Below are 12,610 nucleotides of genomic sequence, written 5' to 3' on the forward strand. Positions count from 1 at the left end.
CCGGTATGCAGGTCCACTCGCTCGTCGGCTCTGGGGCTCCTCGGGTGCAGCCTCACATGGGGTCGGCCACCCTGGATAAGCAGCCAGTTCTACCCGAAACGATGGGGGTGCTGACTACTATAGTATTCTCACCGCACGAAGCACTACATATGAATAGACTATTATTAGCTTAATAGACTACGTCCAACTCGACGATATAGTGCCAAATATGACTATTCAAATATTAATATACACGATGTCTCAATACCGATGGTAGGCCGAACTTGGCCTTACTCCCACACGTGGCGTCGCGGGGAGGCTTTACGTCTGTCACTCTATTGTAGGGTAAGAAACTGGACTAAAAGGAAGTCCTACTTTAGTAGCGCAGTATATATACGCACTATGAACAAATAGTACCATTAGTGGTGCAGTAGCCAGATTCCTACGCGGAACTAGGACTTGTTCGTACATGTTGAGCGGTACGTTTGAACTGGGTCTGGGGGGTATGGCAGCCTGGCACCAAGGTCTCGACCAATAGTAGAATGGAGACTATTATGGGATGTTCAGTAGGCTAGAATGGATATTCAATGCATATTGTACAAGGAATATACAAGGGATATCAGGGAATATTAGAGAATATACAAATACAATTGAATATATATATATATAAATAAATATATATATTCGGTTTAATCTGGCCCTTCACAACAGCCACCCCCTGATTGGTCCCAGACCTAATCAGTTAAGCAGAGACAGATTAATCGCGTTGTCTATTTACACATAAGGGTTTGCTGTAGGGGTCAGTCAACTTCACAAAGTCATAGGGTTATAGGGTCATGGTCATCATCGATTGTGTCTGGGAGTCGGGGCAGTTCTATGAGCCTCGCCACGGGACGGGTGTAAGTGCGACCGTGGACAAGCACTTCAGCTGCTCGGACCTTGCCGTCGGCACCGGTGATCACTTTGCTTACGCGGCCGGCCGGCCACATAGCTCTGGGCAGTGATTGATCAATAATCATGACGACTGTTCCTTCTGTCAAATTGTCTCTCTCCTTTACCCACTTCTGGCGGGTCTGTAGAGACGGTAGGTAGTGCAGTAGGAAACTGCTCCAAAACTTGTCGGCTAATACTTGGCTGTACCTCCACATTCGTCGGCCGTTCGCTTCTTCAGGCCGGTACATTGTCTGGGGTAACGCGGGATCTAGCCGCCCCATCAGGAGTGTGTTGGGGGTAACTGGGTCGATATCCGCCACATCGCTGGAGACGTAGCCGAGGGGCTTAGAGTTCAATACTCCCTCAATCTCCGTGAGGACTGTCATTAGGACTTCTTCCGCCACAGTCTGGGCCCCAAGTACTGCGTACAGGGCTGTCTTTATGGAACGCACTTCCCGTTCCCAAGTACCACCGAAGTGGGGTGCGTTTGGGGGGTTGAATTGGAAGTCAATCTGTGCTGGAGCGAGGTGGGTCTTAAGTTCTGGGCCCATAGCTTGGAAGCTCTCTCTCAGCTCTCTTTCGCCGCCTTTGAAGTTTGTCCCATGATCGGACAATAGTGTAGACGGTCTTCCTTTCCGTGATGTGAATCTACGGAAGGCCATAAGGAATGAATCTGTGCTCATGGTCGGGAGAAGCTCGATGTGTATCGCTCTGGTGGTCATGCATTTCAATACAATACCCCACCGCTTCTCGGTTCCTCTTCCTTTCTTTATGTGCAGCGGGCCAAAGCAGTCCATACCCGTTGAGTGGAATGGCTTGTCACCGATTCGGAGGCAACATGGAGGAAGGTCAGCCATCCTTGGTATGCTGGGCTGCGCGCGCCACTTGCGGCAGTCTAGACATGTTCGCTGGAAGCGTCGTACCGCCTCTCTTCCTTGTATGATCCAGTAACGACGTCTGATCTCCGCGAAGACTCTTTCTGCTCCTGCGTGATGTACATCCTCATCGTATTTCTTTATAATCAGCTCTGTGACCTTGTGTCGGCTGTTCAATACGATCGGGTATTTAATGTCATCCGGTAGATTGGGGGCTCTGCGTAGGCGACCACCCACTCTGATGAGGGTATGAGCGTCGCTCTCGGGGGCCAGATGAATTAATCTGCTGTCAGATGGGACGGGCTTTCCTCCCTGTAGACAGGCCAATTCATCGGGGAACGAGTCTCTCTGGGCTCGCTGCAGTAGAAGCAATTCTGCTTCCTCGTAGTTAGCTGCTGACATTTCAGCGGGGGACTTACACTCCGGGTGGTGCCGCAGGAATGTCCTTTGTTGTGCACTCTCTATGGTAGTGCAATCATCTATGTTGGGGTCTGCGGAGATAACAGTGCTCAATCCACAGAACATAGGTTTCTTATTCTCAGCCTCCTCTTGACTTGCTTCCCTCGGGATAGGCGTGGGCCACTCTCCTTCCGGGAGCTTTAGGAATGCTGGGCCGTCACTGTAGACATTGCGACGGGTGAGGTCATCTAGGGGCATTCCCCGGGTGATGACGTCAGCTGGGTTCTGTTTTGTATCAACGTAGCGCCACTCTGTTTCTCCGGTTAACTCTTCGGTTAAGTCTTGAATCTCGGTGACTCTGACTCCCACGAAGACTTTGTACTTGCATGAGTCCGATTTGATCCAGGCGAGTACTGTCGTGGAATCTGACCACAGGATTGTTCTAGACACCGGTATGGTGAGCTCACGTTGGATGAGCGTGGCTAGGTGCGCTCCGGCTAGGGCTGCGCAGAGCTCTAGACGTGGGATAGATTGTTGCTTGCGTGGGGCTATTCTCGAGCGGGCGAGGACAAATGCTGTGTAGATCTCTCCCCCCTCTTCTTGGGCCCGCAAGTAGGCTACTGATCCGTATGCGACCTCTGAGGCGTCACTGAAGACGTGTAAGTCCATTTTACATGTCTCTGGCCTCACCGTGGGTGGGAAGTAGCTTCGGCGCATGTTAACGCCTGGGAGTGAGTGGAGCTCCATCTCCCACTCTCTCCAGGTGGATGCAAGGTGTGCGGGAATGGGGTCGTCCCAGCCCTGGTCCTTGTCCCACAATGCTCGTACAATCATTTTTGCCCTGGTGGTGTACGGTAGAATACATCCTAGCGGGTCATATTGTCGGGCGAGTGTTGTGTACACACTCCGTCTGGTGGTCGGCGCCGCCGCCGGCCTTCCCTGCTCCGTAGTCAGGGGCTTGTGTCTGTAGTGAAGCGAATCTGTTTTGAATCGCCACACCAATCCCAGGGTCATCTCCTGGGCTTCTCCCGGGATTGTAGCCATCCAGGTCTCGCTGCTGGCTGCCTTGTCCTCGGAGGAGAGGCTGCGCAGTACTTGCGGATCGCTGCTGGCCCACTGCCTGAGATCAAAGCCGCCTTTGATCAATGAGGCGCGGAGTTTAATCAGGAGAGCCTCGGCTTCTTCCTGGGTTGAAAGGCTTTGTAGACAGTTGTCTACGTAGAAGCTGTTCTTTACGCTGTGTCGGACCTCTTCGTCCGCTGCTGGGTCCTCTGCTACATGTTTCTGTAGTGCAAATGTAGCACAGCAGGGGCTGCACGTCGTTCCGAAGGGGAGGACTTCCCATTGGTAGATGGCTGGGTGCTCATCTCCTGGCTTCTCTCTCCATAGGAACCGTAACAGGGGCTTGTCCTCCTCTACTAATCTCACCTGCAGGAACATTCCTTTAATGTCCCCGCTGATGGCCACCTTTTCCTGGCGGAAGCGGAGTAGAACGCCGAGTAGGGAGGGGCCGAGTGTGGGACCGGGCAGTAACTCTTTATTCAGATTTTGGGATCCGATCTGTTAGCTGCAGTTAAATACTATGCGGTCTTTACCGTTGTGATGGACCTTGTGGTGAGGCACGTACCACGATTCAGTGGTCTGGTCAGCCTCTTTAATGTCCATCTTTGTGACGTGTCCCGCTGTGATGAGCTTCTCAATCTCGGCGCGGTATACACTCTCTTGGGCGGGGTTCTTGGCTAAGCGCCGCTCCGTGTTCAGCAGGTACCGTTCTGTGGCGTCTGTCTTGGCGTGGAAAGTAGGCATTCCTTCTCGCCGCAGGAGTGGCGTGGCGTATCTCAACACGCCGTTGACCGGGACTCTCTTGGTCCCTGTCTCGAGGAGGTGAATGGCGTAAATGTCATCTTTAGAGCGAATGTCTTTCTTTCCGTTCTTAAAGGGCATTTGTTCCAAGGTCCATAGCCGCTCTACGTGTTGCAGGAGTGCGGTTTCTCCCTCTGTGACTCGGGAGTGGAGACATCTAGTGGCTGTACTTCGGTTGAGAGATTTGGCGAGCGGGCCTTGGAGAGTCCATCCCAAACGGGTCTCGACTGCTGCAGGACAGCCTCGGGGTCCGGTATGAACCCGGTCTATCGGGACAATGAGGTCTGCATGGTCGGAGCCTATCAACAGGGTCGGCATAGCATTGTCTATGAGCGGGATCGGTAACTTGCGCAGATGTGCATATTTCTCCATCAGCTTGGCGACGGGGTATGTGTACCGCGACAGTCCTATTTCTTGGCTGGTGAAAGCGTCTGTAATCTGGTACCGTCGCTCAGGCTGGCCGCTTGCTGCGATAGAGAATGAGACATTCTCGCCCTTTATCGTCTTCAAATCTCGTCTTATTGTCCGAATTGTCATTTGGGTTTCGCTTCCCCGCAGCCCTAGCTGGGCCGCAGCGGAGGCGAGCAGAAGGGTCTTCTCTGACCCGTCATCGAGGACGGCGTAAGTGTCCAGGACTTTATTCTGGTAGCTTAGTGTCACACGCACTACTTTTAGGAGTACTCGGGCTCCACTGCTGCTGGCGGGATCGATGTACATGACGCTCGCTTTGCTGCTGGATGGTGCGGGTGAAGGGCGCCGTCTGTTACTGTCGTGAAGTATGTCCAGATGGGCTCCATCGCACTTGGTGCACCTTTTCTTTAAGCGGCATTCGGCTGCCATGTGTGAGCGCGCACAGCGAAAACAGCGCTTGTTGGACTTTATCCATTGACTTGCTTCCTCCGCGTTCAGCTTGGGGAAGGAGTCACATTGCGCTAGCCAGTGTTCTTTCTCACAGTAGGGGCACACTATCTTCCACTTCTCCGTTCTGGAGGGGGTACTGTGGCTCCTGCTGCTCGGTACTGACTCCGATTGGTGCATCACAGTCACCGATCTTCTTCCATCATTTAGTCGTCTGGTTCCTTCTCTGGAGCCAGGGGTGCTCCGTCCGAATGTATCTAGCCGTAGGCTGCTGACTTCTCTCGCCAGGAAGTCTGCTAGATCGAGGAGGTTCGGTTCGGGGCCATTCGGGTCTCGGTGGTCTCTCTGCCGCCTAAAACGCTCCTGTCGAGCGGGCGGCAGCTTCTCCAAGATCCTTTCCACATTTGAGTTGGCGTAAAGTTCATGCCTCCCCTTCTCTCTCTGCGCTCCCAACATCCCTACCAGGGACTGCACTCTGATGGACAGGTCGTCCAGTGCTCGATTGTCTATTGCTGGGGGTAAGCGGTCGATGTGTCGGATCTCCTGGATCACGTAATCCCATATGCGCCCATACCTCTGGTCCAATGCTACCAGCGCTGCTGTGTATGGGGTGGTGGAAGTCGCATAGGCGAGCGCTATATTATGTGCGCGGGGTACCTTTAAGTGCTTCAGTAGGATGGCGTATTTATGGCGTTCATCCAATACATCCACCAACATGGTCTCCAGACAGATGCGGAGTTCTGTATACTGGGCCCGGTTCTCTTGGGTGAAGTCGGTTACCATAGGCGTGCCAATGTATGACGCTGACTGTGGATACATCGGCGAGCGTTGGGGGAGAGGCCTCCTAGGCGAGTCTCCTCCCGCTCCTTGGTATGGGCTGGTACCGGCAGTGTACCATGGCCCGCTTGTCCAGGTGCTGTTCCTCGGTGCGGGTCGTGCGTCGTGCTCACCCGTGTATAGAGTCGGGGGTCTGTAGCGCAGCTCCGCGGGAGTATAGCCTGGGCTGTACCGGACCTCCTGGTCCGGTAGAGTACTGTGCTGTCGTCGGGCGTGGTTCTCCTCCTCTTCCTCTTCGTCTTCAGTTAGGTCATCCAGTGCTTGTAGTCTCTGGTTTAGCCTCTCCACAGGATATGCTGCTCCTTCCCGGTTGCTAGGTCTCGCTTGGACCGGTGGGGGGAGGTGGTCTGTGGGGGGTATAGACCTCGTCTGTTGGTCAAGTTCAGGGTTGTTTACTCGGCTAGGGGATGCCGCCCTGGAGGTGTGTCTAGACGAGTTCCTGGAGCCTCTGGCGGAGGGAGAGGGTGTTGTCCGTCTGATCAGCTGTTCTATTAGTTGCGCTTGCTGTCTGTCGCGCTCTGCGTCCCGTAGAGCACCAGCAGCTGCTCGCTGGCTGTCTGCTCGGTCTCGGGCCACATTCTCTTCCATCTGAATGCGTCTTATTTCTAGACGTATATGCTCTTCTTCGCTCCGCTGCTGGATCTGCAGTCGGTCGCGTTCAGCAGCGGCGCTCAGGCTGATGAGGAAGGCCTGCTGTAGGGTCCTCTCTGCCTCGCTGGGAGAAGGCGGTTGTATAGGGGAGCCTTCCCTCGGGGTACTCCTGGCGGAGCCTTGGAGCTCTATCTCCACGGTGCTCTCCCCGTCTTCTTCCGTGCCGAGTTCTCTCTCGGTAGCGTTGTATTCCTCCCGGGACTCATCGGGGACTACTTCTTCAGTACTGGCGGGGTGTGAAGTCATGTCTGGTTCCCACTGGTCCCCACCGTGAGCTTGGTCAGTTACATTAGAACCCGTAGGGGCCTCTATGGTCGGGGTAGTCTGGGCGTTGGGGTTAGACATACTTTTACTTTCTAGTTTTACCGCGTTTACTGTTAGTAGAAGACTAGGTTGTTGACTGACAGCGTAAGCCTCTAAGTACTGAGGGAGCCGTCGTTCGCGCTGCGGGTGTTGGTTAGGAGGATCGTTTCATGGAGTGTTCATCATAGGCCATTTCAATATTAATAACACTATATTAATATTACACTAATTACCCTCCGGCTCGAAGGACCAATTCTAACTGAGGGGTACAATTCCCTGACTGTATTGTTAGATATGATACTTACTACCACTACCTCTTGTACTTTAGACTCTGGCCACCCAGTACTAGGCATAAATAATTATGGTAAACACTCCCACGTAGATGAAACGATCCAACACAAATGTACCAAGTCGAAAGTCTGCGTTTAATAATAATTAATACATAGCAAAAGGTATGTAGAGCAATCACTTAATTACATTTATGATTTGAAATAGGATGCACTTTTATGGCAAATGAGTATTCGTTGGTATATCAATAGAGAACGTCCAATCTCTGGTGGCGCAGGCGGTAAATATACAACCTGGAATATTTAAGGAATAATAGCAATGATACTTTAATGATTATAGAACTGGATACACTAGGGGGGAATTCCGGTCGCTTGTAAGACAACTGGAGAAGGGGGGGGGGGTAGAGTCTGGCTGTATCCGTCTGGCCGAGGGTATCCTGGGAGAACCCACGGTTGTGCGGCTCGGTGCCTCAGCGATCCTCGATCCACAGATGAAAGCAGTTGGACTCTCTGTGGGCCGGCTTCCTCCGGTCCACGATGGAGAGACGTGAAGCGACCTCGTCGTGTAGAGCGTCTCCTCACCTGTCGTCCTCTCCGGGGGGGGGTTTCCAACACACGGCAGTGTTGGTCTTTATCCATAGAATAATCACTGTATACAAAGCATAATCCGTGCCTGGGAAGGCGGGCTGTCGTCGGTAGAATAATCCGGTATGCAGGTCCACTCGCTCGTCGGCTCTGGGGCTCCTCGGGTGCAGCCTCACATGGGGTCGGCCACCCTGGATAAGCAGCCAGTTCTACCCGAAACGATGGGGGTGCTGACTACGATAGTATTCTCACCGCACGAAGCACTACATATGAATAGACTATTATTAGCTTAATAGACTACGTCCAACTCGACGATATAGTGCCAAATATGACTATTCAAATATTAATATACACGATGTCTCAATACCGATGGTAGGCCGAACTTGGCCTTACTCCCACACGTGGCGTCGCGGGGAGGCTTTACGTCTGTCACTCTATTGTAGGGTAAGAAACTGGACTAAAAGGAAGTCCTACTTTAGTAGCGCAGTATATATACGCACTATGAACAAATAGTACCATTAGTGGTGCGGTAGCCAGATTCCTACGCGGAACTAGGACTTGTTCGTACATGTTGAGCGGTACGTTTGAACTGGGTCTGGGGGGTATGGCAGCCTGGCACCAAGGTCTCGACCAATAGTAGAATGGAGACTATTATGGGATGTTCAGTAGGCTAGAATGGATATTCAATGCATATTGTACAAGGAATATACAAGGGATATCAGGGAATATTAGAGAATATACAAATACAATTGAATATATATATATATAAATAAATATATATATTCGGTTTAATCTGGCCCTTCACAACAATACTCATGTAAACACTAGAGGTAAATAGTTTGTGGTATAACACTGTGGTATTCAAAGACAGCGTCAAGCTTAGTGCAAGAGCCTATCGTGCTGAAATGTGAACGCAGCTTAACTCTATTTGCGATACTAGCGTGTACTTTATGTTGGGGTGTTTGTTGTTTGTTGGGCTCAGTTTAAAGATAATGTGAGCTAGCAATCGGAAGAAGTAACACCATATTTTAATGTCACGTCTGAAAAGGTTAATGTGTGTGCGTGTGTGTGTGTGTCTTTGGTTGTGAAAAGCCAATGAGAGTGACCCTATACAGAGGTATTTACAAATAAACTAATCAAAACACCTAAGTTACAAATTGTGTTCATTGCTTGACTGAAGGCCATGTTATGTGTTTCCAGGCTCGCTACAAGCAGAGTGCAGAGCTGGCAGCCATCAAAGTTATTAAGATGGAACCAGGTGAGACTACAGCCATGATGGCTATTCATAATGTTTATTATTTCACATCATAGCTTTCAAGAAAATGTGATGGAAGTGTCTTATGCCTGTTAGCTAAGGATTAGCTATACGCACATCAACACTGGGTGCTGGGTTAACCTTAAGCCCGGAGCCCCATTTTCTGAAAATCCGCCTAAAATACATACCTAAGTATATGGAATATTGCTCCACTTCTACAAGGCCCATTTACATATTCTTGGTATCTAGGGACATCTATGGACCTCAGTGAATGTATTCCCAGTGTCAGAAATATTGTGTCTATTACTATGCTTGCTTAAATTGTGATGAAACAAAGGAGAATATGAATTGTGATTTTTCTTTGACAGTGAATAACACCATGCTAAAAATGACCAGACATGAAAAACTGCCACTGATCTCATTCAGTACCTTCTTGAGATCATGTGTACAAATAATCTAAGGAAATTAATAAAGGGACGATAATTAAACGTGAGGGGGGGTTCTATGTAAAGATAGCTTATTAATCCTTTGTGTTACCGTTTCTGTTAAAGGATAAGTGCACTATTTTTCAACCCATACCTTATAAGTGTGCCTCACAGGTACTGTGAGATCAGGTCAGGTACCATGGGATCAGGTCAGAAGTGCTCAATTAAGTTGGGTATCAGGTATTTCTGACTTAATTTTGCACTTCTGCAGATCCGTTCTCTCTCTCTACATCTGTTCTCTCTCTCTACACCTGTTCTCTCTCTCTACATCTGTTCTCTCTCTACACCTGTTCTCTCTCTCTACATCTGTTCTCTCTCTCTACACCTGTTCTCTCTCTCTACAACTGTTCTCTCTCTCTACATCTGTTCTCTCTCTCTCTACATCTGTTCTCTCTCTCTACATCTGTTCTCTCTCTCTACATCTGTTCTCTCTCTCTACACCTGTTCTCTCTCTCTACATCTGTTCTCTCTCTCTACATCTGTTCTCTCTCTCTACACCTGTTCTCTCTCTCTACATCTGTTCTTTCGCTACATCTGTTCTCTCTCTCTACATCTGTTCTCTCTCTCTACATCTGTTCTCTCTCTACATCTGTTCTCTCTCTCTACATCTGTTCTCTCTCTCTACATCTGTTCTCTCTCGCTACATCTGTTCTCTCTCTCTACATCTGTTCTCTCTCTCTACATCTGTTCTCTCTCTACATCTGTTCTCTCTCTCTACATCTGTTCTCTCTCTCTACATCTGTTCTCTCTCTCTCTACATCTGTTCTCTCTCTCTACACCTGTTCTCTCTCTCTACATCTGTTCTCTCTCTCTACACCTGTTCTCTCTCTACATCTGTTCTCTCTCTACATATGTTATCTCTCTCTCTACATCCGTTCTCTCTCTCTACATCTGTTCTCTCTCTCTACATCTGTTCTCTCTCTCTACACCTGTTCTCTCTCTCTACATCTGTTCTTTCGCTACATCTGTTATCTCTCTCTACATCTGTTCTCTCTCTCTACATCTGTTCTCTCTCTACATCTGTTCTCTCTCTCTACATCTGTTCTCTCTCTCTACATCTGTTCTCTCTCGCTACATCTGTTCTCTCTCTCTACATCTGTTCTCTCTCTCTACATCTGTTCTCTCTCTACATCTGTTCTCTCTCTCTACATCTGTTCTCTCTCTCTACATCTGTTCTCTCTCTCTCTACATCTGTTATCTCTCTCTACACCTGTTCTCTCTCTCTACATCTGTTCTCTCTCTCTACACCTGTTCTCTCTCTACATCTGTTCTCTCTCTGCATCTGTTCTCTCTCTCTCTACATCTGTTCTCTCTCTACATCTGTTCTCTCTCTACACCTGTTCTCTCTCTCTACATCTGTTCTCTCTCTCTACACCTGTTCTCTCTCTACATCTGTTCTCTCTCTCTCTACATCTGTTCTCTCTCTACATCTGTTCTCTCTCTACATCTGTTCTCTCTCTCTACATCTGTTCTCTCTCTACATCTGTTCTCTCTCTCTCTACATCTCTTCTCTCTCTCTACATCTGTTCTTTCGCTACATCTGTTCTCTCTCTCTACATCTGTTCTCTCTCTCTACATCTGTTCTCTCTCTACAGCTGTTTTCTCTCTCTACATCTGTTCTCTCTCTCTCTCTACATCTGTTCTCTCTCTCTCTCTACATCTGTTCTCTCTCTCTACATCTGTTCTCTCTCTACATCTGTTCTCTCGCTACATCTGTTCTCTCTCTACATCTGTTTTCTCTCTCTCTACATCTGTTCTCTCTCTCTACATCTGTTCTCTCTCTCTACATCTGTTCTCTCTCTACACCTGTTCTCTCTCTCTACATCTGTTCTCTCTCTCTACACCTGTTCTCTCTCTACATCTGTTTTCTCTCTACATCTGTTCTCTCTCTCTCTACATCTGTTCTCTCTCTACATCTGTTCTCTCTCTACACCTGTTCTCTCTCTCTACATCTGTTCTCTCTCTCTACACCTGTTCTCTCTCTACATCTGTTCTCTCTCTACATCTGTTCTCTCTCTCTCTACATCTGTTCTCTCTCTACATCTGTTCTCTCTCTACATCTGTTCTCTCTCTCTACATCTGTTCTCTCTCTACATCTGTTCTCTCTCTCTCTACATCTCTTCTCTCTCTCTACATCTGTTCTTTCGCTACATCTGTTCTCTCTCTCTACATCTGTTCTCTCTCTCTACATCTGTTCTCTCTCTACAGCTGTTCTCTCTCTCTACATCTGTTCTCTCTCTCTCTCTACATCTGTTCTCTCTCTCTCTCTACATCTGTTCTCTCTCTCTCTCTACATCTGTTCTCTCTCTCTACATCTGTTCTCTCTCTACATCTGTTCTCTCGCTACATCTGTTCTCTCTCTACATCTGTTTTCTCTCTCTCTACATCTGTTCTCTCTCTACATCTGTTCTCTCTCTACATCTGGTCTCTCTCTCTACATCTGCTATCTCTCTCTCTACATCTGTTCTCTCTCTACATCTGTTCTCTCTCTCTACATCTGTTCTCTCTCTACATCTGTTCTCTCTCTCTCTACATCTGTTCTCTCTCTCTACATCTGTTCTCTCTCTACATCTGTTCTCTCTCTCTACATCTGTTCTCTCTCTCTACATCTGTTCTCTCTCTACATCTGTTCTCTCTCTACATCTGTTCTCTCTCTACATCTGTTCTCTCTCTACATCTGTTCTCTCTCTCTACATCTGTTCTCTCTCTCTACATCTGTTCTCTCTCTACATCTGTTCTCTCTCTACATCTGTTCTCTCTCTACATCTCTTCTCTCTCTCTACATCTGTTCTCTCTCTCTCTCTACATCTGTTCTCTCTCTACATCTGTTCTCTCTCTACATCTGTTCTCTCTCTCTACATCTGTTCTCTCTCTCTACATCTGTTCTCTCTCTACATCTGTTCTCTCTCTCTACATCCGTTCTCTCTCTCTACACCTGTTCTCTCTCTACATCTGTTCTCTCTCTCTCTCTACACCTGTTCTCTCTCTCTACATCTGTTCTCTCTCTCTACACCTGTTCTCTCTCTCTACATCTGTTCTCTCTCTACATCTGTTCTCTCTCTCTACATCTGTTCTCTCTCTACATCTGTTCTCTCTCTACATCTGTTCTCTCTCTCTCTACATCTGTTCTCTCTCTCTACATCTGTTCTCTCTCTACATCTGTTCTCTCTCTACACCCGTTCTCTCTCTACATCTGTTCTCTCTCTACACCTGTTCTCTCTCTACATCTGTTCTCTCTCTCTACACCTGTTCTCTCTCTACACCTGTTCTCTCTCTCTACATCTGTTCTCTCTCTACATC

The 12,610-nt window shown here is 48.8% G+C and overlaps 1 protein-coding gene across 1 annotated transcript in view; it reads left to right on the plus strand.

Moving 5' to 3' along the window:
- Positions 1–12,610, plus strand: part of map4k1 (mitogen-activated protein kinase kinase kinase kinase 1) — a 110,182-nt gene that overhangs the window by 40,514 nt on the left and 57,058 nt on the right. The window contains exon 2 of the mRNA XM_084309176.1: positions 8,771–8,828. Coding sequence (XP_084165302.1) covers positions 8,771–8,828 — 58 coding nt within the window. The remainder of the gene's footprint in view (positions 1–8,770; positions 8,829–12,610) is intronic.

Source organism: Notolepis coatsorum (assembly GCF_963971535.1).
Source record: "Notolepis coatsorum genome assembly, chromosome: 1".
Taxonomy (NCBI): Eukaryota; Metazoa; Chordata; class Actinopteri; order Aulopiformes; family Paralepididae; genus Notolepis; species Notolepis coatsorum.